The sequence below is a fragment of the Zosterops lateralis genome, assembly GCF_965231275.1.
Source record: "Zosterops lateralis genome assembly, chromosome: 13".
NCBI lineage: Eukaryota > Metazoa > Chordata > Aves > Passeriformes > Zosteropidae > Zosterops > Zosterops lateralis.
In genome coordinates this window covers 17,924,043-17,950,583 of record NC_139773.1, presented here as the reverse complement: position 1 = coordinate 17,950,583, position 26,541 = coordinate 17,924,043, and the positions used below count along the sequence as shown (strand labels likewise).

General features: G+C 50.3%; 4 protein-coding genes across 7 annotated transcripts; 1 reads left to right on the top strand and 3 right to left on the bottom strand.

The window, feature by feature from the left end:
- Nucleotides 1-159: 159 nt before the first annotated feature.
- Nucleotides 160-9,170, bottom strand: RASL12 (RAS like family 12). Of its 4 annotated transcripts, none has more exons than XM_083870881.1 (6): nucleotides 9,114-9,170; nucleotides 3,188-3,304; nucleotides 3,039-3,095; nucleotides 1,867-1,940; nucleotides 1,591-1,781; nucleotides 160-806 (listed from the first exon to the last, which is right to left on the bottom strand). In XM_083870881.1, the coding sequence occupies exons 2-6, from the start codon at nucleotides 3,294-3,296 to the stop codon at nucleotides 422-424; spliced, it is 816 nt and encodes a 271-aa protein (XP_083727007.1). In that variant the 5' UTR covers nucleotides 3,297-3,304; nucleotides 9,114-9,170; the 3' UTR covers nucleotides 160-421. The 4 variants fall into 4 exon arrangements, with proteins under 4 accessions (XP_083727007.1, XP_083727005.1, XP_083727006.1 ...); XM_083870879.1 differs by lacking the exon at nucleotides 9,114-9,170 and adding an exon at nucleotides 4,135-4,236; XM_083870880.1 differs by lacking the exon at nucleotides 9,114-9,170 and adding an exon at nucleotides 3,583-3,651.
- KBTBD13 (kelch repeat and BTB domain containing 13) lies at nucleotides 5,636-7,474 on the top strand. Its single transcript, XM_083870876.1, has one exon. It carries the CDS (start codon nucleotides 5,741-5,743, stop codon nucleotides 7,121-7,123), a length of 1,383 nt encoding a protein of 460 aa, XP_083727002.1. The 5' UTR covers nucleotides 5,636-5,740; the 3' UTR covers nucleotides 7,124-7,474.
- Nucleotides 9,171-9,991: 821 nt separating the features above from the next.
- Nucleotides 9,992-18,085, bottom strand: UBAP1L (ubiquitin associated protein 1 like; the record flags this gene model as incomplete). Its single annotated transcript, XM_083871259.1, has 5 exons — nucleotides 9,992-10,997; nucleotides 11,878-11,979; nucleotides 14,933-15,142; nucleotides 16,024-16,773; nucleotides 17,954-18,085. The coding sequence occupies 5 exons, from the start codon at nucleotides 18,083-18,085 to the stop codon at nucleotides 10,863-10,865; spliced, it is 1,329 nt and encodes a 442-aa protein (XP_083727385.1). The 3' UTR covers nucleotides 9,992-10,862.
- A 3,922-nt stretch (nucleotides 18,086-22,007) lies between these two features.
- Nucleotides 22,008-26,048, bottom strand: PDCD7 (programmed cell death 7). The gene is made up of 5 exons (XM_083871260.1): nucleotides 25,260-26,048; nucleotides 24,030-24,168; nucleotides 23,476-23,712; nucleotides 22,788-22,875; nucleotides 22,008-22,409 (listed from the first exon to the last, which is right to left on the bottom strand). Exons 1-5 carry the CDS (start codon nucleotides 25,941-25,943, stop codon nucleotides 22,292-22,294), a joined length of 1,266 nt encoding a protein of 421 aa, XP_083727386.1. The 5' UTR covers nucleotides 25,944-26,048; the 3' UTR covers nucleotides 22,008-22,291.
- Between the last annotated feature and the right edge of the window lie 493 nt (nucleotides 26,049-26,541).

Here is a 26,541-nt window from a genome sequence, read left to right as displayed (position 1 = left end):
TAATGATTAATTCCCCCTTCCTGGGCTCCTGTAGCTGTGGGCCAGGTGCCCAAGCTGGCTGGTGGCCGTGGGGCTGGCCCTTGCCCTCCCAATGGTATCCACAGCTCCGGCTCCTCTGGGAGCTGCTGCATCCTCACAGAAAACTGAGCTGGCCCTAGTGCCAGTGGCAGGACAGGGTGCAAACACCACAGCAGCCCTGGGCAGGGGCAGGCAGAGTGATGCCACAGCCCATGTCAGGCCCTTGGCACTCTGCCTGCATGCCAAGTTGCCACTGCTGGCTTTCTCCCAGCATGGAGATTGAGGCCACCGTCTGCCAGCAGCTGCTACAATGCCTGTGAGTCCATCATGGAAGGTCTCAGCCTCTGTAGAGCTGGGAGGATGGATCTCTCTCCTCCCTCTCTGCAGCCCACAGGGATGTGTCCTAAAATATCTTGAAGCCTTTCAGCAAGGTGAGCGTGGGAGCCTTCCTTTTGCTCTGAGCCCGCGAGGACTTGACGGTGACCAGCTTGGCCTGGGCCACCGAAGGGATCTCCTTGTAGTTGACGGTGGAGAGGGTGTTGAAGGTGCAGGTGGCCAAGCTGTGGTGGGTGGGCAGGACCACCGGAGTGGCCATGGCGGGGCAGGGACGCTCCTCGGAGATGAAGAGTGGCCGCACGGGCAGGTTCCACTCCGCCTGGCGCCGCACCTCCCGCACGGCCTCGTGGAAGACGTGCTGCACCCGAGAGAAGTCCTGGCATGCTGACACCTCGTGGAAGAGGCACCCAAATCTGCTGGCGAGGGACATCCCTTCTGCTGAAGGCACCTGCCTGGCAAAGAGGGGAGAGGATGAGTGCAGGGTCTCTTGGGGCACGGCAACCACCCAAAAAGGGTGCAGGTAACAGATCCTGCCTCCTTCCCAAAGAGCACCAAGGTAGCATCTGCCCATCCCTGCCCTGGGACAAGCAGGTACATGAATCCAAAAGGGTTTTGCCTTTCCCAAAATCCCAGAGTAGCGGTCTCTTTGTGTCCCTGGGGAATCGTGCAGCTTTCCCTGTTAGGGATGCGTTCCAGGAACCCAGGGATGGGTCTGATGACAGTGCACTGAGAAGCAGGGAGGAGGGGATAGGGCAGGTCCTTGCTGTGGGGAGGGGGACACCTCCATCCTGGGAGCGCAGGGGTTCCAGCAATGCACGTGACTCAGGGGCCCGTGGGACCACAGAGCAGCACAAAAGGCCAGAAAAACATACTGGGCACATCCAGTCCTGGCAGTGGGGCTGGAACTAGAGGGCTCCAGGGAAAGGAAGAGCATGTCCAGAGGGGCTCCTCTGGCTCAAGCCCTGCCAGGGATGGTGACGCTGCCTCACCACTCAGCCAAAAAACATCCTACTGAAAATACCAATGGGCTCAAAATAAACACATCAGCCCTCGGGCAGGAGAGCAGAAACTTCAGAGATGTGGGAGGATGTTGCAAATACTAATGGGGGTGGAAATACCCGTAAAAAAAAAACAAACCAAAACACCAGATTTGGGGTTTGCATCCCATCCAGAGGGATTGGGGATCTGTGAGCTCTCTCCCACGGGGAGCAGGCAGCCTTACCGCGTGGCCGATACCTGTACTGCTCCATGTCCAGCTTGTTTCCCAGCAGGAGCACGGGGCAGCGGCGCTGGCAGCCCCGCGCGTGCAGGGCCAGCACCTCTAGGTAGCTCTGGCAGCCCTCGAAGCTCTTCCTGTTGTCGATGCTGTAGACAACAAGGAAGGCGCTGGCCCAGCACAGGTAACGCTCGCAGTTCTCGGGGCCATCCTGGGGGTGAGAGGAGAGGCTGAGCTGCAGTCCACTGGTGGTCCAGCCATGGTCCAGCTGCTCATCACCCCCCCCAATGCCTTACCTGGTCAGCAGTGTCCATCACCTTCAAGAGCACAGGCTGCTGGTCCACCAGCTCCTCTGAGGAGTAGGTGTCCTCTGCAAGAAGAAGGGTGGTGGTGGTGTGAGCATGGGCTGGCACATCCTGTCTTCTTCAAAGCCAAGCAAAGCCCAGGATGCTTGGGACACCGTGGAAAAATTTCAGCCCTGATGAGGAGCATCCTCCACCAATGCCTCCCACCTTACTCCTTCCTGAGACAACATTATTTTGGGGGACTGGTGGTGATGTTGCTGGGCAAGCCTGGCTAGGAGTGCTTATTTCTCCCCACGTGCTGCAAGCGTGGGCTCCCACAGGAGAGGGAAGTGAGAGGAAGGAGCTTGGCACAACAATCCCTGCACCCAGGGCTTGGCCCTTATCTAAAAGCCATGGCCTGATGAGATAAAGCAAACTAAGGGCTCGACATGAGACTGTTTCTTAATAAATCAAGCGAGAGGAGCAGTCCTTTTTTTTTTTTTTTTGGAAGGAGGACAGGCAGGGAGAGCTGTTGAGCCATTCCCCCAGGAGAAAGATGCTTTCTTTGGGCCAGCTTTTAACGGATGTGTTTCGGAAAGGTTTTGACGTGGGAAGATTAAACCATATTCCCAAAAATATCTGAGGAAGAAAGGATTTATCCTTCTTTCTAAGAGTCACTAAATTATGAGGGGCTGGAGTTGGTTTCTGGACAAGGTCCATATCTCCCTAATGTCCTCAATAAATCATTTATGGTTCTTCCCCACAGCCTGGAGTCAGGCCTAGGAAAATAGATATTAATTACTCAAATGAGTGGAAAAAAAAAAAATGCCCAGAACTGCTCACTGCAAAACTCAGCCCCAGGGTCGCCTGCTGTGCACCCATCCTCATTCCCTCAGCCTTTTCCCTGCCCAAGAGACATGAGATGCTCCTCAAAGAGCCCCAAGAATTCAGCTTTTGGTTTTTTGGGGGCAGTGCAAGGAGCCAACTTCCCCATAGGAAGTGCCCCCAGCCAGGGCACTGCTTTCATCCCTGTTTTCACAATGGTTTTGGGTCAAATCCAGCCCTTGTTGTTGTTTTTTTAATATAATTTTGGGTGTGTTGTTTTTTCTTTCCCCTTACAAGCCACATTCATGGGAAACATGGGAGATGGGCAGGATGCTCCGTGGGATAAGAAGGCGCCTTACCCAAGTTGGGATCATATTCACTGATGAACCTCTTGGTTAGAAACTTCACCGTCAGAGCTGCAGGAGGTGAAAGAGGCAGGTGAGGCAGGTGTCCCTTCATCTGCTCCCCGGTGCCCTGCCCTGCCCGTGGTTGGGGGTGCCCATCTCACCTGATTTGCCGGCCCCTCTGCACCCCAGGATGGCCACATTGCACTCGGGGAGGGGACTCTGGGGTGGCTTCTCGCTGCTCACTCGGGGTTTGCCGAACATCGAGGACATCCTCGGTCCTGCGGGGGGGAGAGAGCAGGGGACGTGGAGCACCCGCTGCCGTGTCGGATGGGGACCTTCTCACTGCCCCAGCCTGGGGGAGAGAAGGGCTCAGCAGCACCAGGGTCAGGCTGGGAGATCCCCTCTCTTCCATCCGCATCCTGAAGCGAGCCTGGCTGGCATCCTCATCCCACATCCTCATCCCACAGTGGAGCAGCACCCATCCAAAGAGAAGGACCCCCCAGCCCTCTGCCCACCCATCGCACCCCAAAAAGAGAAGAGAAACGCAACCTCCCACCTTAAAACCCACGGCCGGAGGGGACGCGGAGCTCTCCGTGAGCTCAGGGCCGGGACAGCAGCGGCCCCTGCACGACCGGGGCTGCGATGAATGAGGCAGGAGGAGGCGAGCGCGGCTCCCGCTGCTCGGGCTCCAGCCAAACTCCTTGTAAGGAAAGCTGCCACGCCGCGGGGCTGGACACGCTGGCCCGGCCACCCCGAGGACGGTTCCCCAGGCAGAGCACACGCCGGGACCCCGAGCTCTCCTGTCTTAGGGCAGGGACCCCCGGCTTGGTGACCGCCTGGCCATGTCCCAGCACCTTCTTGAGCCTTCAGCTCCTCCCCAGCAAGCCCAAGCCTGGTCTCCCTGTCCTGGCTGAGGCTGGAGCACTCATCACACCTCCCGGAGCTGCCTGTGCATCCACCCCGCGCTCAACTTGCCCGTGTCCTTGGGATGCAACTAAGCACAGACACCTTCTGCGGCCGGCAGAGGCTTTCGAGGGAGAAAAATACCCCCTTTTCCCACCCAAAAGACTCTGTCCCAAGAGAAAAAGGGAGCCTGGGGGGTACTCACCAGTGCCCGCACCGATCCATCAGCCGGCACCCAGTGGCTCTGAGCCTGAGTAGGTGGCGGAGGCTGAAGTCAGCGTTGTCATGGTGATCACAGACATTTGGGATAGGGCTCAGTGTCCGGGACCACGGGATACGGGCCCCGAGGGACTGCGGGGGGGTCACAGCCGAGGCTGCTCCACGGCCATCGGGGCTGCTGCGCCCTTGGGAATATTGCCCGTTAATACACGCGGGATATTTTTAAACCCTCCCAAAATAGTCTGGGAGTGTGGAAGTCCCTGCAAAGCCCCAAGGATGGGGAGGATGGGGATCACAGGGATAACTCCCCTGTGGGAAGCAGAGCCCCTCTGAGGACCCTTTACCCTAAACCCCTTTTGGTCACAGGTTCAGGGTGCTTAAACGCTATTGGAACTAAACGTGGTGTTTTAAGCTGGGTATCTGTGAGGATCAATGACAGTGGTGCAAGTGCAAAACTCTCCCATTCTCCCCTAAACTCAGATTTTTGGGGGAACCTGCTTTTGCCATCATGCACTGCCTGGAAAGTTCCCAGCTGCTGGGATGAGAGGGTTAAGGAGGGAGCAAAAAATAGACCTTCAACGGGATGAGCTGCTCAGGTTAAATTATTCATCAAAACAAAGCACCAGCTGCAAAACTAATCACAGGTAGTGATGGGGAGATCCAGGAAGGAGCCCCTGACTGAGCCCTGCTGTTCATGTCAGCCTTCCTTGGCACCCCACGGTGGAGCTGAAATGGGATTTCCAGCCAGAAAAAGCAGTGATTAGCACACAAACAAGTGATGTGCCACAAATAACACTTTTCCTCACTGTCCAAGCTCTGTGTCAGTAAACAGGGGTTTATCTCTTCCACAGGCAGGTATTATGGGCAGCTGAGCAAGCCCTGAGGCCAGAGGGGAGGTTTTTTAGTAAGAAGAGGTTGCTGCACTTCTTTTCCTCACCATGAAATCCTCAGGTGAAGCACAGGCTGGCTTATGGCTCCTTGCAGCTGGGATGGATGTTGCAGATGCTGCTGCCATGGGGAGGGTCACAAAGGAAGGTCTCTCCCTGCCCATAGCAACACTTGAGAAACAGCCAAGCCCCTTTCCCATGGCTGAGCTGGGTGGCAATGAGATTTGCTGATGTTGTTTACCTCCCTGGGCTGTAAACTCAGGAAAGTTTTAAAGGAAAAGAAAATAGTCTGGGAGTGTGCATGTGCACTCTTCCCAGCCACTCTTCCCCCCCTCCCCAGGCTGGGGACTGTTCCTTTGGGCATCACAAGGAGGATGCCTGAGAGTGGAGAGAGCAAAAGCCTTTTCTCCTGAGTGGCTGGGCACACTCCATGGGATGATCCAGGCACCTCTGCCGTGCCCAGCTCTGGCTGGTGACACTGGAACCCTGCCTGAGTTTGGGGGGGCAGCTGAGCCTGGCGGATGCCTTTGAAGGGCCCCTGTCACGAGCTCAGCTATCTTTAGCCCAAGGTATTTATATTACAAGGCCTCCAGGCAGTGCAGCAACGGCATCAAAGGCTGGAGAAGGCCGGAGGGCACTGTGCAGGGGCCTGGGGGGCATTGGGTGCTCCTCCACCCCTGAGATCTGCTGACATCCTGGGTGAGGATGACCCCAGAGGAGGAAGGCTCCCAGGCAGGGCCCCCGGAGCGGGTGCGTATCCGGGTGGAGGAGCAGTCATTCTCGGTGGAGAAGACCTTGCTGGTGGAGAGCAGTGAGTACTTCCGTGCCCTCTTCCGCTCGGGCATGAGGGAGAGCACGCAGGAGGAGATCGGGCTGGGGGAGCTGAGCGCAGCCGGGTTCCTGGCCATGCTGCGGGTGCTGGCGGGAGAGAGGCCCATCCTTAGCAGCGAGGAGACCTTCCAGGCAGTGGAATGTGCTGCCTTCCTGCAGGTGAAGCCCTTGGCCAAGTACTTGATCCACTCCATCAACTCTGACAACTGCATCCTGCTGTACCAAGCTGCTGCCATATTCGGCCTTCTGGATCTCTTCCACTGCGCTGCACTCTACATCAGGGACAGCTACGCTGAGCTGGAGGAGTACCTGGACTGCCTCTCCGATGACCTGCTGGCCTATGTGGAAGCCCTCCTACCCAGCACCTTTGTGGCAGTGGGAGCCCACACACCCACCTTCGAGTTCTTGGAGGATCTCTCCAGGACCATCTGCTACCTGGACGAGGAGACCAACACATGGAGGACCCTCTCCTGCCTTCCGCTGACTGCCAGCACATTCCTAGCCGGCATGGCAACCATGGATAATAAGATCTACATCGTGGGTGGCGTCTACGGGGCCAACAAGCAGGTGGTGGAGAGCAGCTTCTGCTACGATGCTGATGCCAATGCCTGGAGCGAGTTCCCCAGCCCTCACCAGCTGCGTTATGATGTCAGGCTGGTGGGCCACGAGGGCTACCTCTACGCCATTGGGGGCGAGTACGAGAAGATCTCGCTCAAGTCCGTGGAGAGGTACGACCTGGCCTCCAACACCTGGACGTTCGTCTCTGACCTGCCCCAACCGAGCACGGCAGCGCCCTGTGCCCAAGCCTTGGGGCAGATCTTTGTTTGCTTGTGGCAGCCACTGGACACCACGGTCATCTACGAGTATGAAACCCAGCAAGATGCGTGGCTTCCCGTCACGGAGCTCAAGCGGCACCAGAGCTACGGGCACTGCATGGTGGCCCATCGTGACAACCTCTATGTCATGCGCAACGGCCCCTACGATGACTTCTTGCGTTGTGTCATCGACTGCTTCAACCTGACGTCCCGGCAGTGGAGTGCCCTGCCCGGGCAGTTCATGAACAGCAAGGGAGCTCTCTTCACTGCTGTTGTCAGAGGTGACACCATCTACACTGTCAACAAGATGCTGACGCTCCTCTACTCCGTGGAAGAGGAGACCTGGAAGCAGAAGAAGGAGCGGGCAGGTTTCCCACGCAGTGGTTCCCTGCAGACCTTCCTCCTGCGGCTGCCAAGACGGGACCATGAAATTGCGACGTAGCTGGTCCTCCATCCCATGTCAGGATGCACTCCTTGCACATGGCCTCAGCTCTGCACTCATTGCTCCCCTGGGCTCCTCTTCTCCTCCCCAGAGGGGTGCTCAGGTCCAGGGATGCATCATGTTGGACCTTGGAGGTGACATTAGACAGTGCCAGAGGGGAAGGGCACCTGCTGTATGTCTCTTCCTGCCCTGCATGGGCACAAAGTCCTGTCAGCCATGAGCTCACAAGCCAGCTGTGTGCAGGACATGGTGGCTTCTGCAGAGGACAGATACCACAGATATGCAAACATGGGATTTATTTATTCTCACTGCACTCTGAGGGTGTGCAGCATTCCACCTCCTCTCCGCCTTGATGGGAAATCATTCATTACATGCCGGAATTAAAAGGAAAGCTATAGAAAAACTCCTCATTACTGTGTTTTTTATTGCTCTTGGGTTTGGGGTTTTTTTTCTCCCGTGTTTGTGAAGGAAGATACCTCCTAACAGGGATCTGTGTCAGGACTCGCTTCTGCCCCTGAATGCTTTTTCAGCTGCAGCTCAGTTTCAGAGCCTTACGTGGGAGTGCGGTTCCCACAAAGCCCCACACTCCCCTGGGAATTCTCTGTGGCTGCAGCAGGATCCTGGGAGGAGGAGGGGAGATGGGGCGTGAAGGAGAGCAGCTCCTGGGCATCAGGTGCTTAATGTGCCAAGGGTTTTCTGGGGACCTGGGAACAATCAATCATCCTTCCCCCAGGCCCCAGCACAGACCCAGCGGGGTGGCTGGCAAGTGCTGGCTCTCACCAGAGACTTGCTTGAGCCAAGTCAGGGTCTTTTGAGGACATGGCAAAGCTTGGAAGTACAGCAAGTGCCACAAGGGAATGAGGGGGAGGGAGCCATTACATGGTGATACCAGGCTTGCAGAGCTCCACAGCCAGAGGAGCTGTTCACATTAGATCCCACCACCTGGTGTTGAGGGTTCACAGCTCTCTACACCAGTTCTGGAGATAGCTGGGCAGCACAGAGCTCCCCTTTGTGACCACAGGGACCAGGGCAGCAGCAAACCCAGACCCTGGCTCAGCTGGTTTCCCCTCCATGGGGCAGGCCTTGGGCTGCCTGTGCTGTCCAGGCAGGGAGAGAGCGGAAGGGATACCAGCTGGGATGCCTCAAATACCTCCACTGCTGATCCCCGCCAAGTTCTCAGCATTTTCAAAACAGTTCCCGCATTTGAGAATAAACCCACTCAATGCAACTGCAAACCAAAACAAACCAGAAAACCCCAGCTTGCACCCACAGCCAGATGGAAAACCACTGGATGCGTCTTGTCCCCATTTGCTCTCTGCCACTGGGCCAGGCCACCACCCCGATGTCACCTGTGAGGAGACTCCTGTCAGTGGAGCTGCAGGTCTGGTGGTGGCACAGGGGAGGCAGGGGACACTGACAGACTTGTCCCAGCTCTGCACTGTGGGCACTGTGAGCTGAGCACCATTGCAGTCCCCAGTTCCCCAAAGTTACAGCAACTCATCAAATCAAATAATTTTCCCCTTCCAAGCCAATTAACATTTCACGTTGTCTTCTCCTGAGAGCAGCACATGGAAAAACGTTGCTTTAAAACAATTTTAAGTTGAACAAACAGCTTAAACATCCATTAAAATGAAGTTAAAATAATTCTGTTGCTAAAATATTTATGTTGGGCTCCTGTGGCCAACCCTGGATCACAGAACTTGGCAGGCTCACCCCAGCTCCGACACCAAGTGCCACAACCTCCTCCCCACCTCCACAAGCTGCTTCTTGACAGTTCAGGGGTTTACAAAGATATTTGTCAACAAAATGCAAAAGGTTTTAAGATTTTAAGTGTAGCACTTGAGGGAAAGTGTGAGTCTTGGCAGGCAGCTGAGTATGGCATGGATGCTCCCAGGAGCCATTTGTTGCAGCCATCAATCCAGACTGTGATCCAGAAAGTAACACAAGATCATTTTAGGTGTAAAGGGAGGAAAAAAGATACATTTCTTACCTCTGCAAGAAAGGATCCAAGATCTGGGACCAAGCAAACCACTAAGGAGGGCGAGAAGCTGCTCACTTTTGCACAGTGAGCTGGCACAATGCTGCCCCAGTGTGCTTTGCTCCACCAGAATTCAGCACCACTGGCACCAGCACAGCACCCTTATCTTCCCCTTTCCATCTTCACGGTGCTTGCTCCTCCAAAGATCACAGTTGGAGGCGACACGATCTGCCTAACCACAGTTTAACCTCTTGCAAGTCTCGTTTTTAAGGTGACATCATCTTGGCAAGGGGGAATGTAAGGAAAAGCTGTCTGTAGATGGACTTGCCTTATAAGGGCCGTATCAAAAATAAAAGCTTGTATAACCAAGGGAAAGCAGGAGGAAAAACAGGGCTGGGAGTTCCAAGAAGAGCCTGTGAGCTCCCCAGGAATATCTCCCTCGGACGTACAGGTTGCCACATTTTGCATTTCAATGCCATTAAAGAAGAGCAGGAGTAAAACATCCTTGGGGATGGATGGGTCAAATCTCCCAAAACCTGGATGCCAAGTTTCCTTACTATATCCAGGCAAGAATGAAGGCAGCCATGGAGAGCTGTACCTTCCTGCTGTTGTCTGGCACCCACCTGGAGATCCAGGGAGAAGGGACATCCTGTTTTACCTTGATGGCAGCACATTGTGCTGGGAGATTGTTTGGAAGGGTACAATGGAAAATGGTACTAATACAACTAAGGATTTTCTCTGGTGGGTTGTGCCAGTTGGCATCCTGACAGAAAAAGACATATTGCAGAACACCCCCAAGCATCTTTATTCAAAGAAATTACATCTGTATCTAATTCACAGGAAAATAACATACTTTATGTGGAAACACTGTCCACTATTCCACTGCCAAGCCAAGACATCCTGTACAGTGATCTGAATCTCCAGTTCTCTATCCTTCAGTTACATACAGAAATTCCCTTGGGCATCCAGATGTTTCTGATGCTGACATTCATGTTTGACTTCATTGTCTTCACAGTTTAGGGAAGCATCCTCTGAATTTTCCTGATTTGGGCAGAGCATGAGGGCAGTGAGCAGTTCCCCATCTCTCTGTTCTGATTTTATGAAGTTGCCTGAGGACAAACCTTTGCCTCCACCATTTTTCATTGCACTGGATAAACCTCATGTATTTCAGAGCAAGGGCAGCTTGTTTTCTTTCTTTACCCACATGGAACTGTGTCTTTTCTTCACATTTCTGGTTTAAAATAAGCTAATCCTTCAAAGTGGATTTCAATTACAATATTCAACCATGACTAAGTCAGCTGAGACTCTTCCCAAGCCAGGACCAACACATGTTCTTGCAGGAGCCTTCAGATTTTAGGAAAACAATTTCTTCTTGTGATTTATATAATCTTTTAAGAATCCCCACTTGATTGCAGCTGAACACATGACACCCATCACCCCAGGTGGAGGGAGAACACTGGTTTGGTTTGGATTTTGCAAAAATCTAAGCCGAAGGCGGTTTGGATCTTCTTTCATCTAATCTGAACAGCTGAGATGATCAAGGGTGGGGATGTGTGGGTGAGGAGATAAACATTCCTGCTATGCAGTCGGTGCCTGAATGACAAACACTCTTATGATGGATCTCCATAAAATGAGACACCAAGGCAGAGCTGTGAACTTGTGTGTCTGGTGCTTCCAGGGGTGGGGATGGAGCAACAGAATCTCCTGAGTCCTTCTAGTCTGGTGTGGAGAGGTGAAGCTGTGACTGCTCCAGGATGCTCCTCAGTGGGTTTTCATCACGAGCTCTTCCAGAGCCCTCTCCCTCTGATTCCCACAAAGCAAAAGAACTTCTTTGATTTCATTTTGCTGGAAGCCCATATCATTAAACTGAGCCAACAGATGCAAGAATTCAGCTGCCTGGAGGAAGGAGGAGGAGAGAAGAATGATGTTATCATGGGTGGATATATCGTGTGACTGCAGCAAAAGCAGTGCTGTGGGACAAGGCTGCAGCCAGAAGATCTGGCTGGGTTGTATCACCAAGACAGCAGATAGAGGGCACACATATCCCTGGTAGCACTGAAACTTCTTAAATAAGAAATATTTCATAAAGTCACCCTCTAGCTTCACTATCCTTTTAACATTTATATCAATTCCATGCAGGGTTTGCCTGCATTGTGAAGAGAGCAGGGAATGGCAGTGAGCACAGCTGGAATTCATTTGTCCTGCTCCCCTCCTTTGCTCAGGCTGGGCCACAGCACCACAACATCACCCAGAGCTGTGCCCTTAATAAATAAACCCTTCCCTGACACTGAGACCCAGGTGCTTTCCCACTGCCACTGCCCTAAGGAGCAGTGACACAGCAATCCTACAGCATTGGCATCCTGGGAAATGCTGCCAGCCTGGATTTCATGCAGTTCTACCTCCCCAGGCTCTTCATTGCCCCCAGGGGGAGACTGATGGAGACAAATGCCCAGTTCTCCATGGTTCTCCTCCCTGGGGGTAGAAGGGAGAGCTGGCAGGGCAGGAGAGAGCAGAGTGCTGGTGGGCTCAGTATGGGATTCCCTGTGCAGGGCTGAGTGAGCATTGTGCCACACAACAGGGGGAGAAGAAGGGCAGAGAAGAGTGAAGGAGCAGGTGTCCTCCCCCAGGGGTCCTTATGGTGACACTGCCCTAGTTGTCTGGCCCTCCATGAGGCTGCAGGGGGGCATCTGGAGGCAGAGGGAAGCATGCATCCCACTGAAAAAGAGAGCCTGGAGGACACAGCACAAAGGGCTGGGCTGTGCCATCCCATTCTGACCTTTTTCTCTGAGTACTGGAACATTTCCATGGCTTCCTCCACTTGCCCTTCCTCATAGCCCTGCTTCAGCAGCCGATCACAGGCACCCAGGTAGCTCAGGAACTGCAGAGGAAGACAGACAGGTTAATTCAGCTTTGCAGGCATGGGGAGCAAAGCCAGTCAGGAGCCCCCTTCCCACCTCCCAGGACACACCATGGGGGGCACATGAGCCACCACCATCTTGCCAGTTCCCATCCAATGCTCAGCCAGGGTGGTCTGTCTGTCTGCAGGATTCCCAGTGGGAAACAACATCTTTTTCCCCCTTCACCCTCCCAGGGTGGGAATGGGAACAAGGTGGAGGGAGGACAAGGAGGAAACCAAATGTGATTGTGTGAGATGCAGAGCCTGTCCCGGTGGGATGACTTTGCTCAGCTGACCCCACATCCCTTTGATGCACTGGGGTTCAGGCACCCGTGGGCTTGATCCAGGGTCCAAGTGCAAAACCCACCCCAGGGGAGACCTGTGTGCTGTCATTACTGAAAGTAAACAGTTATTTTTGGCTTTCCTCGTTGTTCTTGGACTGCTGACAGCACAATTCCCAGCAGCATCTTTTAAATACCGCGAGAATCACTCACTGTCCAAAAACATATGGGACAGGCAATAATAAATGTACTATACAATTGCAGGGGGAATAAAAACATCCCACAGCTCTCTCCAAAGCTTCTTCATCCAAGGAGAAGCTGATTAATTTCTCCCCAGATTCACCAGCACACAGACCTCCATCCTCCCCATTGCCATAGACAAGGAGAAGGACTCAGTGAAAGGCCATAAAACATATGAAAAAGACAAAAAAAGTCTCTCAAACATTGAACTGATCTCTTTTGGCTGAACAGTCGAGTAGGGATTTTCAGAAATGTCAGCCTTAAGGAGCCCAGTAAGTCAGAAAGGAGACAGTCACTGGTCATTGGCATTCCTCACCTCATGTTATTTCCATTGTTACCAGACTAATGACAACCCCAGATCAGTGCTGTATTTTCTTCCCCTGTTGTGGCAGAGCAGCCATTCACTCACAGCATAACACAGACAGTCCTGGCAGCCTGGTCAAGCCCAGCATGAAATCAGTGCCTTTGTCAACTCAATGTTTTTTATCACTAAAAATATTATATCTCTATATCTCTGTATCTATTTATCTATCTCCTCAAGACTTAACAAGAAGAGATTTTTTTAACACTGACTAGCTGCAGCCTTTTTCATGTGTCAACTCACATGTACATTGAGAGCTCCATGGATCAATGATGCATTTTGAATTGATAAATGATCATTAATCAAAATGCAATGGTGCCTTTTTGGACATCCTACATTGATGAACTTCTGGCATGCTTGAGCCTTTTAGAGAATTTCGTCCACCAAAATTAGGATAGCATTGCTTCTAAAGAAGGCTAGAGAAGGTCTTCTCTACTAGGGTGGGCTCTGCCAGTTTCACTTGACACTGCAAGGAAATTGGACAATTTTTGGCTACCATCTGGTACTTTCATCAATCCTCACAGTTGAAATAGTCATTGTCACACATCAAAACCTCAGGTATCAGCAGCAGGCAATAAGGACCACAGGTCTTCTTTTTAACTTCAGCTGGAACATATTTTCCAGGAAGATTTAGACTAATCTGATAGTTTGGTACTTGTAAATGATGCATGAAAGGTCAGGCTTTATCTTGATTACATTGGGCATAAATGGGAAAGATGGGAACTGCTGTGAAGAAGGCATGGGATAGAAGCCAGACCTTGTCTTTTGGTGCAGTAATCTCTTCTCCAAGGGAGTGGGAGTCCTGGTGTCTGTACAGAAGGGAGCAGGCTGTACCCATTTCCACCCTTAATAAGATGCACTGTTCCTTCATTTTGAAGCCAGCAGTTGCTACAAGACACCCTCACATGGCTCTATGAAACAACGTGGGCTGGGCTTTGCCCATCTCTCTGTGCCTAGATGAAACCTCTATGGATTGAGGACATTAAGCTTCCCTTCCCACCTCAGCTCTCCTGGATCTCCAGGGAGCCCTGGGGAGCTGTTCCAGCCGGGGTGAGCACGGAGGGAGCCGGAAGCTGCAGATGACTCAGCCCCAGAGCAGCTCCCAGGCGGGTGAGAGCTGGCCCACGCAGCAGAGGCAGCTCCCAGGGGAATGGGAAGGAGACTGGCAGCTGGCAGCAGCTGCTCAGTGCTCTGCCTGCTCATGTCCTGCCAGGATCTGCTGCTGCTCCCTGCCTTGACAGCCCCATGGATAACTCTCTTGCTCAGCTGTGATTAAGATCCGTCTCTCTATGCAAGAACTACTTGGATAATTAAGCCCTAAAATGATCTGCTGGGATGGGCAGGTCCAGCTCCAAGTTTGCCAAGGGAGTCAGAGCCAACCCAGCCTCCCTCATGTCATGGATGCTCAGAGCCCACCTGGAATCTCTGACAATCATCAGGACGAAGAGAGACATTGGGAATGAGGATGCAGCACAGCAGGCAGGGATGTACTCACATACCAGGGGTAGGAAGAGGCTGAATGTTAAATATTTTCAATAAATTTCAGGTTATTATAGAGGGTTCCTCAGGAAAAGAGCTCTGGGACTCCAATGCAATGTTTACATGGATTCCCTGCTGGCTCCAACACAGGGAAGTTGTGTCTTGGAGAGAGCCCAACCAAATCTCCAAGGTATTCCTACAGTCCCACTCTGACAGGATGAGCCATGGCAATAATCACACAAATCCAACAGCTGGGAAAAATGATGTGCAAAAAGTTTCCATACATGGGGGCAAAATTTGTACCTCAAAAGGACATGAAGCTTCACACAACAGATTGAGCAGATAACAAATCCACCCGTGATAATGTGCTGAAAAGCTGAAGGCGACTCATTTCTACTTTATTACAGCAAAAGTGTAATCTCATGGAAAATCCTGTCTGCTGTGGTCTGACACTAAAGTGGAAAGGCAAGGCCGTCAAAAATCTACCCCAAAGAAGACAGCCATTCCTTCCTCTATGAAAATCAAGTTTTCCTTTACCAAAAGTTTCTCACAGTGCTGTGGCAGCTGCACCAACCTGACTCAAGCTTTGCCTCCCTGTCTTCTGCAGGGTGAGGATGGCTTTCTGGGTGGGGTAGCCCAGGGCTATGACAGGTTCGATGAGGTCTCGCTCCTCCTGGCTCAGTGCAGAGAGCAGGTCAGCAGAGGAATCTGGCTGGGATCTGTGGCAGCTGAGAGGTCTTCCAGGTGTGCAAGCAGGGGGGAGGCAAGTGTAGGGGCTGAGGGACTGCAAGGAAAAAAACAGATGGTCTTATTGCTCCAGGCCATGGAATGAAACAACCCAGGTTGAGGCAATGCTTCTGAATGCTGGTGGTTACCTTGCTCTCTCCAGAAGAGGAAAATTCCCATACAAGGAACATCAAATGGGCATCAAATGAGACTGGACTTAATTAAATCCAGGCTCAGCTATAGATACAGGTCAGAGAAGAGTGCTCAGGGTGAGTGTTGTACAGATACACATGGGCATTTAATCTTTCCTTAATTACTCCATGTCAAATGCAACTACATATAAATAACCTGGTCATTCATGTATCTGATGGTTTTATTGCAGGTTTTCAGTAATTCATTTCCTAAATCTCTCAAGCAGCTGGATTAGAATCTCTTAAAAGCAGGGTGCATTTCAGATTTAAGGTGACAGAGTATTATTTACTCCATCCTTTCACATCACTGTCTCTATCACTAAATGATCTGTATTTCTAAGTAGGACTATGAAGTCCAAAGTTTCCTAGAAAAGACATAATGAGTGTAAAGGGACATTTCCCTATAGACCCTGCTTATTTCTGTTAGAATGGGATAATGTGGCAAAAAGAAGACAAACCCCTCATATTTCACTCTTTTTTAGTGCTTCAATTGAAAATCAGATTAGACCCTGCTTGGGGAAAAACAGATGTTTTGGACAGAGCAAGTAAATGTGCACCCAGAAACCTTCTTTCAACCTCAGTGAAAAAATCAAACCCTTTCTTCACTTCTTATGAAAACTTCAGCAATTCCTCATGGGTTCAGTGTTTCCAAAGCCCTATTTCAGTTCCTTTTTGCTGGCCAATCCCCACCAAATGAGCCTCCCTCCTCTCAGCAATGAACAAAGGGCCACCAAAGTAAACTTCTCACCGGTACCGTGGGTTTGTGCTGCTTGATGGGAGGGATGGGCGTGGCTGGAGGAGTTGGCACAGCTGTCCCCTGCTGGGACACGTCCAGATCTGCCCCGTACTTGACGCTGCGGTTGGTGCCGGGGCACTGGGGGAGCAGCCGTGGCATTGGGATCCCCCTGCTCCCCGTGGCAGCTCTGTTCAAAGGATGCACCAAAGCAGCCAGCTTCCTCCTGGCAGCTTCCAGCTCGTTCTTCATGTTGTTAAATATCACCATGGATCTCCTCTGCTTGCTGGGGTCTGGGCTGGCTGGGCTGTGCACATTGTTCTCCGGCGAGGGCTCCAGCAAGCAGGGCGATGTCTTTGGTCGGGTCTGGTAAAAGCCTCGTGAAGACACACTTCTCGCAGAGCTTCTCCTCCTGGAGAGGAGCGTTTCATCCCTGTCATTGTCCTCCCAAGAGGTTGAGGAGTACTCATCATCCGAGTACTCACCCTCCTCGGAGTGCCAGGTGTCGCTCTCGGTGTCGGACAGGACCGTCCTGCCCTTGCTGTGCCCGTAGGAGCTGCTGTCGGCAGCGCTCAGGCTGATGGAGCGCCGCACTGCTCCATCCCGACCTCGCCCGCTGTAGCTGTCCGTAGTGGGGTCCACCAGCAGCAGCCAGCACGGGGGAGCCGTGGGGACGATTTCGGAGGTGACTCGATGGCGGGAGGTTTGCTGCTGAGAGGCCACCTCCACCCAGTACAGCACCTTCCTTTCCAGAGAGAAGTCGTGCTGCGGAAGAGCGAGAGGCAGATGGTGAGGACATGTGAAACCAGACCAAACCGTGCACTCCACGAGGGATTTTAAGAGCTGCAGTCTTCCCTTATCAGCTCCTATTTCCCTGAGCATTAGGGCTGGCTGTAGGATTGGGCAGTGCTAGCCTCACCTCTATAGGGAATCCCCAAATTTATACTTGGTAACAGTCTATCTATGAAGTCATTACTGTTGTGAGTTGCACCTACAATTCTTTGGAAAAGTGTTTTATGCTTGAAAGGTGTTTGTGTCATTTTGACTGTGGAAGGCAGGAGTGTGCAGACATCCCAATTTTAGGCAGCTGCAGACAGGCACCACATCCAGCCCCAGGCTGCCCCCAGCATTGTGTCAGAGTTTGTTTATGACCCTTATTAGCAGCACTTGGCAATGCCACTTCAGGGGCTCAGAAGCCACCAAGAGGGGAGATGCCACCTCGGGCAGAAGCAGAACCAGCCATGGGATTCTCTAGTGGCGCCAGGGTCTCGGCTGGTCCCCAAACAGAGTTGTCATTTCCACATAGTTCAGCTTAAAATATAAGTGTGTTTGTGACTGAAATCTGAGGGTTTTCCTGGAACAAACAAGCCTTGCCCGTCCCAGAGCTCTCCAAACAAGGTCTCCTCCTGACAGGCAGGCAAGAACATTCACAGCCCAGGAATGCTATTTTTACTGTTCCTGCCACTTGGGTCAGCTGTGGACCCAAATCTGCCTCCCTGAGGAAAACACCCTCACATCCCTCCATAAGGACCAGCAGCACAATGGCTTGGCCTCGGAGGGGAACATCAAAACATCCCCAAATAGGGAGAAACACAGAGTGTATATATGTATATATATACACTATCTATGTGCTTCCAGCACAGGTAGTATTGCCTGCTTATAGCTAGTAGATTTATTGGTAAATATTTAATAAATATTATTAATAAATGAGAAAGTGACAACTCTAAAGTAGAAAACAACCCCAGAGCAGAGTCTGAAGTTTGTCCTCCTATCCCAGAAAAACTTAACCCTCCTGCTTAGAAAGGATTTCTTAGAAGGCAACCCCAAACCAACCCCGTCATCACTGCCAGGAGATCAGTTAGGAGGTTTCCCTTCCCTTCTTTCATGAGAACACTGCTGACATCCCTGTGAGCATCCCGCAGCAGTGAGCAGAGTGTGGACTCACCATGGTGCTCATGAGGATGTCGGTGCAGTCAGGGAGCTCAATGTCTGGGGCAGTGACTAAAGGGATTTCTCCCTCTGAGTCCCCATTGAGGCTCACGGCCATCCGGAAGGGAACTTCATCCAGGTAGCTCATTGCTGCTGCCTGATTTCTTGCTGCTGGAGGAAGGGAAACAGAAACTGTAAGAGGGAGGAGGACCTGGCATCTCTTTAAGTTGGCTGGAAGGAGAGAAAGATGAGCTGTTTCAAGTGCTAGCTGGGTAAAAACAGATTGGGAAAATCTTAATTACTGACACCAGGAAGTTTTGTCTGAACTAACCTTTGCTACTCTCAGCTTGAGCCAGCAGGACTTTTCCAAGCTTATGGCTTCCTTTGGCAGAGATCCTGAGCATTTTTCTCCTCCATGCTTGCCCTGCTGCTTCCCATCTCTCCTGTCTCTCCCTCTCCCTCTGGTGCCATTGCACTCTCCCTTCCCCAAGCTGGGGACTGAGCACTTTTTCCAGTTACAGAGGGAGAAAGCACAGCCAAGGAGGGCACCTTGCAGGTCTCCCCTGTCTGTACAACCTGTGGTGACAGAGCTCATGCACACAGCCTCGTGCTGCTAAGCCATCACAGGGAACATCCTGAGGGAGCTGGGGTGAGGGCATCCCTTCGGGCACTGCAGCAGCTTACAGGAGCCAGGCAAGGGGCATCAGTCAAGCTTGAGAATCAGGAGGATGTCAAGCCATTTTTAAGATTAGCTTTTAGGAACCATGCATTCATTTTGAATGTGGTGATGGTTTTAGGTCAGGAATTGCAAGGGAGAGAAAAATTGCTGGTGAATGGGGAATGCTGTCAGGGAAAATATTACTGCAAGTGTCTCCATCAGGTCTCTATAAGTGTCTCAATTTACTAAAAAGCCATTAAGCCATTACTTGCTGCATGAAGCCTTGAGCTTTCAGCTTCCCAGTGATGACAGTGTATAAAATCACTTCTTTTATAGATTATAAACTGTTAGGAGCTGGTAGCCAGTCTTCCACCGAGTTCTGGTACTGGCAGCATGTGCCTAATCATCCCAAAGTCCTCAGCACTCATCCTCAGGTCACACAGTAAATATGTATGTGACATCCCTAAGTGCTTTTCCCAATTATTTTTTTCCCTTAAAAACAAACAGCTTCTATGACAACAAGGATAAACATTTCACTAAAAGGAAACATGCAGAAGAATATACACAAGGATGACAAAACTGCCTGTTTAAAGTAAAAATAGGAGTCTGTAATGGGAGACGGGGTTCAGGGTGGTTTCCTGTTTTGGCAAAGGACTCACAAAGAGCTTCCAGAGCACAGAGAGTGACATACACAATCAATGTGGACAATCACTTGGTGCAACTCAGCCAGTCATACCAGAATGACAACAGGGTTGTGACTTTGTCTGCTTACGCCAGGAGCCTTTAATGCCCCTGCACAGGCAGAGCCCCTAACGAGCTTTGTGCTCCTGCACGTGTCCTGCCACTAACATGCAACACAGGCAACGTGTTGGGATCCCACATGGAGCCAGGCCATCTGCTCAGCTTAAGAGGGCACAGCCTAAGGGACAATCCACGTCAGCACTGACAAAGGTGACGCCTGAAAACATCTGTAAGCAAAGCCACCTTCCCTCAGCTCTCTGCTGCTCCTTAAGCAGCTCCTACATGCAAAGGGGACTGACCTTGCCTGCAGCTTGGGCTCTAAACTGGCCCTTCCCAAAATCCCAGGTGCTGAGTGTCAGCATCTGTCACCCAGAATGGCTCCACTCAGGTTCAAACTATACTTTTAGGGATGGTGATGGGTAGTGAGTGTGTCCGAAGCCACGATGAAGAAAATATGAGGAGATGATGGTACTGTACCTCGCTGTATTTCACTGCATAAATACTGTGCTTTTAAGAGAGGCTCACACAAGTGTTAATTCCCAAAACCACAGTTTAGAAAACAAGTACTTTGGGGCAGGAGCAATCACAACAAAAAATGCTACTAGAGAAGGATAAAAGGGTCAGTCATAAACACCATCTCCCACCAGAAGGGAACTCCTGCAAGGGCTCTGTTCTCCATACCAGCCCTGCCCAATTCCACATCGCAGACACCAGCCAGTACACAAACCAGTTCACATCAGGATGTGCCTAAACAGCAGGAGAAACCCAAACTGCACCAGGACCAGGGGACAAATAGGATACAAATGCATCTTGGAAACTCACAGCCAACCTCTCTCTTCTTCTGAGCTACACTGTTTTTTAAACTTAAAAACAGTAGGAAACACTACACTCAGAAAAATGGGAATCAAGTCTGAACACACACCTTTTCAATTAATACCCTGTGTCCATGTATTTTACAAGTTGAGATTTTAAACATTCCTCCCCATCTGTGGCTTCAATGACTTCCTCACTAAATCTATTAAACATTTTAATGCAGATGTTGTCAGACAGGAGCAAATACACAGAACACACCTAAGGGTAGATCCTCCCCTGGCATTTTCAAGCCCTGTGTTTATCAGCAATATGGAGCTGTCCTTACCGTCAGATGAACTCATGGAGCTCTCTCCTCACAGGGCAGGGGGAACAGGGCTGCTGCTTTGCTGCCTCCTTATGTACTGCTCAGCTCTTTAAATTCCTGCAGTGTCAGACAACAGCTGACTTGGACAGCTTTAAGATAATCGTAGCTTAAGTGGTAGGTCTGTTCCATCAGACATGCTGATGGGGATAAGGAGCCTAATTATTTAAGCAGAGCATCCTCTGGTCACTAAGCTGCCTGAACTGAAAGTGTTGGGTTTGTATTGGTTTTATGCAGTTGTTTTTATTTGTATTAGATCTTGTGCATTTTCATCAGGGAGGATTCCCCAGGATCTGACTCAGCCTTGGGTCTGGAGTAATGAGATGCTGGAAGTGACATAAGGGATTGGAGGATGTAGGGAAGAGCAAATCAGAACAACACCTGTAGAAGACTTCATGGCAATCTGTATTTTGGGGTGCTACAGGTGAGCAAGAACTGCAAACTTCTGCACTCATGTTCTACAAGGAACTACCAGTTTGTGTCTCTTACTGACAGAAACCAGTGCAAAGGTTCAGCCAGGGCACTACTAACATTACCCCTAAGGCCCAAGGATTGAAATTAGGCAATGACACACGTGAATTACGCACTGCTGTGACGCCAAGAGGCAAAGCACTGGAGAGATTAACTCGATTCCCACACATTGGGGGTAAGCAAGAATAAGGACTGCAGCTCTGGAATGGTGCCACAGCAATCTGTGCAGAACAGCAAAGCTCCAAATCCATATGGGCCGTCACAGTTACAAGCAAATTGTCCAGAACATGGGAAGCTTTGACATCAGATGTCACCTTGCAGGAGGGAGAAGTTCCTTCACACAAACCTTTTCCCAACAATTCTCTCCTCGCTGGAGCTGTATTTGATGCAAAGTACTCAAACAAATCTCTCCCGTGGCCTGAAAATGCTTTAAACAAACAAACAAACAAACAAACAAAAAAAACCCAAAATCCATTTTTCTCTATTCATTCTGTAAAAAAAAAACCAACAACTTACAAAATAAAGCTGTGGTTTTTAATCAAATATTATAGACATGATATGTTGCTATACAAAAATATCTGTATAGTCAAAACACTTACAGTAGGTTAGACTTCAGATTTTATTAGGTGTTTTTTTTTTTTTTCCAGCAGGCTTATTCATCAAATTTGTATTTATTCACATGGCTGTCTGACCTATTTCACCACGACTGGGAATTTTTTCCATGTTTTGGTATCAGTTTTAGTCCACAAAAGTAAAATGTCAACAGCTGCTTTAATCAACCTTGAAAAACCCTGTCTTGTTTGTACTTCAGAATTCGTTTAAACTTGTAATAGGTTTGTCTCTACACCCAAAAATACAGGAACTATTTTGACAGTGATGCCTGACATGCTTCATTTAAGAAGAAAAACATATTTACTAATGATCTCTTCTTTTTAAAAAATTATCTTTATTTCTGAAGTTTTCATCATCCTTTATAAAGATAAAAGCCACTAGAAATAGTATGTTAATACTGGCACAAATACCACCATCAGCAATGTTCCTTTATTAAGACTGAGATTTAACAAGAACTCGCAGCTGGATTGTAACTCCACACCACAAGAGGCCTGGCAGCTCTGGGCTTGCTCAGCTATCTCCTCACACAGTCAATCAGCAAAAACAATTCTTGAACTTTTTTTTTAAGATGTTCCAGTAAGGCCATTCCAGTACCTGGCTGCTGAAACAGAGGACAACACTTCCTCTTTGGACCCTCTCATATTTACACTTAAGTATAATGAAGCAATCCTCCAACGTTGAAATAATTTATTAGTAAATTATCTGACAGCAGTGGCCCAAGTGTCATTGGTGGGGAGACTTGGGAGAACCCATCCTGGAGGGATGCAGCTTCCTTCAGGGTGGTCAGCTGGCACCAAGTACTGATCCCATTCATGCCTTTAACAAAGAGAGAGGGTTGGTTTGAGAGGAGACCTGGCATTCATTTGGTGGTAAGATTTATTATACACCCACACAGATGTTAGTGATCGATACAAAACCCACAATACTTGTACTCTTAAACTTGTTTTTCAAAAGACAAAATGTGAAAATTCAATGTTCTGGTGTTAAATGAAATGGTTATGCATGGAAGTGCACTCTGCCTCACACGGGCATCTGTTGGATATGACTCAAGCAAGAAACTTGAAAAAAACAGAACAATCCGTTGCATAACCATATTTGGAAGCTGACAAACCAAAAGGGGTTTGTCACTGAATTTACAATTGCAAGAAACAGTGTTTGCCATCTCTTATGATAAAATACTTTCTTTGGGTTTACCTGATCTGGATTAAAGCTGCTACAGAATGTTCAGCTTGTAAGTAGTAGTCTCTAAAAGGCTGCAGTAGATGGCCAAGTGGGAATTCAGCTGTGAAAACACAGACACAGAAATTGTTTAGTAATACAGAAAAACCTTCCATTCGAGTCTCAGAAGCCCCAAATTTGCAAAATCATTTGCTACTGCCCAGCTGTAATCTGACATCAGATCCCTAGGTAATGTATGCAAGACTGTTTATATGTTACACATCTCCTGGTCCGTATCACAGCTGTCAGAGGAAAGCCAAAACTAGCAAAACTTCCTGACTCCACCATCTAAAAAGGGGAACATATGGACATTGAATCTTTATAGATTACCCAAGTCACACTTACCAAAGCACCAGACGAAAGCATCTACTGGGTTCTGGAAGTCTTCAATCTATTCTGTTAACTCTCACTTCAGTTTAATCTACAACCTCTTCTTGCAACATTATGAAACCAGATTGAGATGTGCTGCAGCCCATGTCAAAGAGCTCAACAGCTCCTCTTACACCACAGGCATTAAATGTTTATCCCCCACTCTCAGACTATAAATTACTCCAGTGGATGATTTGTTTCTCAACTAGATCTGTGCCTGCACTTCAAATCCAGTGTCTGTGAAATGAGGATGTGATGTGGAAAAACATTGTCAAAAAGAGGATGCAGAATTTACCTGGATCCCCAAACAGCTTGGAATCCATTTCCAGTTTCTGCTGTAGTAGTTTTTCCCTTTCCTTCTTCTGTTTCTTTTCCATTTCCCTCTTCCTTTCCTCCTCCTGTTCTCCCTCCAGCATAACCCTTAATGCTCTTTCCTCAGCTTCATACAGTTCTGTGCGGGTTTTGAGCAACGTTTTGAGACTTTCCACCTGATTTTCAAATGCTTCATCTGCTGAAGGAGGTGGGCAAACACCTGAACAGAAAGAGAAGCGATTTAAAGTTTTCAGATTCAGAAGGGGGTTTGATAGCAGACTTGAGTTGGCAAAATCTCAGAGGAAGATGAGTTTATGAACAGATGGAATTCTTACTGGAATAATCCTTCTTCTAGAAAGAGCTTGGAAACATAGGAACACAACCACTAAATTCAGCATTGTGTACCTACTCTTGTACTCAAGATCACACTGAAGACACAGCTTTTTGAAGCTGCACCTAACAAGTCAGCACGGGGCACCCTCATCTTATTTCCTGCGTGTGCCATTTAAAAAAGTTTGGATCAATCTTGTAACAAACCTTTCCTGGCAGCAGCTTCTTTCCTCAGCTTCCGAAGCTTCTCCAGCCCGCGCAGAATGTCCATCATCCTTTTTGTGTCTGCTTGTTTCTTCCGGACCTCGGACAGGACACTGTCAGCAGCAGCCTTCAGCTCCCGTTCCTGGGAAAGGAAGGAAAAAAACTCAGATGAGATGTGTGAAATATCCCTCAAAGACAAGAACCAAATGGTGTTTTTCTGAAATTAGAAAAGCGCTGGAGAGCAGAGTGACTTCTCAGTCACGGCAACCATCCAGCCTTGATTTTTTATGAAAAAAAAAAAAAAAAAAAAAAAAAAGGCTAAAACATCACAGACTTCAGAAAACAAAAAAAGAATGCTGTGGGACTCATAAATCTGGGCCAAACCACAGAGTCATGGAATTGTTAAGGCTGGGAAAGATCATCAAGTCCATCTGTCAACGCAGCACCACCACCATGTTCACCACTAAACCATGTCCTCAAGTGCCACATCCACACACTTTTGAACACTTCCTAGATGATTTATGAATTATGAAAGCCTGAGAGCCTTTAAGTACAGAAAATTAGGGTAAATGTTTTACAATAAACAGAAACAACCATCCCAATTCCACAGTTCTGCAATTAAAGACCATTACCTGACCACAAAACCTTCCTTAGCAGCTGCTCTGGACCATCCCAGCAGCAGACCAGCAGAAAGGGAACTCTTCAGCCAAAAACCAACAGAAAGGTGCCTACAGCACTTCCTAACAAGCCTAATTTGAGGTGGTATATTTTGGAGATGATTTACTTCCCCATGAAATGAAAAAGCTTGTAAACCACAAGCCTTAGAAAGATGAAAGCAGGAGGCAAGGCTGATGGAATACTGAAACAGCACTGACCACCACAGGGTGGCTGTGAGCTGTGTGGGCAGGCTGACACTTGGAAAAACCTCCAGGAATTCAGAAATAACTAAAACCTCAATTTCATGTCAAGGCCTAGAATATGAGGATGGCAAAACCGAGATGCCCACCAAGACTTCTAAGCAAGAAGCAGGGCTGCAGGCCTTGGGAACAGCAGGTGTCTCAGTATGCTGAAGTCAAGCAGCCCCTCAGTGGGACTCACTGAAGCAGAGCAGGGGCCAAAGCAGGTGTGGGGCAGGCACAACCCGCCGTGTTCCCTTACGGGCAGGTCACCCCTGCTCCACCGCGCTGTCCTGGAGCCCCGGGGAGAGGCAGGACCAGGCACTCGGGACCGTACCCGGTTCTTTTCCTCCACCTCCTGGATGCACTTAGCCCGCCACTGGTCGATCTTGGCCTCCCGCTCAGCGGCCCGGGCCGCCTCCTCCTCCTTGGCCGCTCTGGCTTCGTGCTTCCTCCGCTGCAAGCGCAGCCTCCTCTTCCTCGCCCTCTCGGTCTTCCTGCGCAGCGCCTCCTCGTAGCCGGGCTCCCGCAGGGGCCGCACGACCTCCCGCAGCTGCTGCAGCTCGGCCTCCACCTCCTCCCGCGCCCGGGCCCAGGCGGGCTCATCACCCTCGTCCTCGCAGCGCCGCAGGGCCCGGCAGAGCGCGGCCACCCGGGCCACCCTCCCCAGCGCCGCCACCGCCACGGCCCGGGCGCTGCTGGGGCTGGCGGCGGCGGGCGGCGGTGGCGGCGGGGCAGGGGAGCGGCGCCGGCCCAGGAACTGCGAGAGCCACAGCTCATCGTGCTGCCGCTGCGCCGCCTCCTCCTCGGCCGCTGCCCGCGGCGCCGCCGCCGCTAAGTAAGGGACGCCCGGTGGGAAGCGCGGTCCGCCCTCACCCGCAGGAGGAGGCAAGAAGAAAGGCGGGGGTGCCGCCGGCCCCACCGGGAAAGGCGCTGGGCGGACGGCGGGGCCGGGAAAAGGCGGCGGGAAGGCGCGGAAAGGCGGCGGGAGGCGGGCGGGGAACGGCGGTGGCTGAGCCATTATCCCGCCTCACCCTCAGCACGAACCCTGATCCCGCCTCACCCTCAGCGCGCCGCCATGATCCCGCCACAGCCCTCAGCGCCACAGCGCCGCCTGGCGGCCGGGAGGACCCGCCCCGCCCGCCTCTCGCTCTCAATTTTCCTCTTGAAAAATTTTAATTCAAAAATTACTCCTAAAACTTTTTTTTTTTTTTTTTTTTTTTTTTTTAAGTGGGGATGGCGTCAGGGATGACAACTCTCCGCTGCTTGAATATTCGCTTTTATTCAAACGCCAGAGGTGAAGTACAAACTGTAGTTACACGGCATTTTTTTTGTTTCCTTAAAAACAGTTCTTGGTTACAGAATTCCAAACAACTTTCAAAACTAAGTTGTTGAACAGTTTTCACCTAAAATGTGGTGGGGTTTTTTTCTATCTGTTTAAAAAAGGATTTGAATTAAAGGATTCAGAATTAAAAGCTGTTATATTTTTTTCACTCTACAAAAAGGAAAAGTGAGGATGCAGTTACAGATAGTTCACCACAGATTCCCACTTTGAGGGGACCAAGAAATATCCTCAACTCCAAACACAGCTTTTTCTGAACCATTAGTGGGTCATTTAA

Excerpts from the sequence above, each read along its gene's own strand:
- RASL12 (XM_083870881.1), bottom strand. The coding sequence starts at position 3,296 with ATGTCCTCGATGTTCGGCAAACCCCGAGTGAGCAGCGAGAAGCCACCC. Across the intron at positions 1,941-3,038 it reads TGAATATGATCCCAACTTGG|AGGACACCTACTCCTCAGAG; the intron begins GTAAGGCGCCTT and ends TTCTTCTTGCAG. Across the intron at positions 807-1,590 it reads CTGGACATGGAGCAGTACAG|GCAGGTGCCTTCAGCAGAAG; the intron begins GTATCGGCCACG and ends CCTCTTTGCCAG.
- KBTBD13 (XM_083870876.1), top strand. The coding sequence starts at position 5,741 with ATGACCCCAGAGGAGGAAGGCTCCCAGGCAGGGCCCCCGGAGCGGGTG.
- PDCD7 (XM_083871260.1), bottom strand. The coding sequence starts at position 25,943 with ATGGCTCAGCCACCGCCGTTCCCCGCCCGCCTCCCGCCGCCTTTCCGC. Across the intron at positions 23,713-24,029 it reads AGAAGCTGCTGCCAGGAAAG|GTGTTTGCCCACCTCCTTCA; the intron begins GTTTGTTACAAG and ends CTTTCTGTTCAG. Across the intron at positions 22,876-23,475 it reads CAAGCTGTTTGGGGATCCAG|CTGAATTCCCACTTGGCCAT; the intron begins GTAAATTCTGCA and ends GTGTTTTCACAG.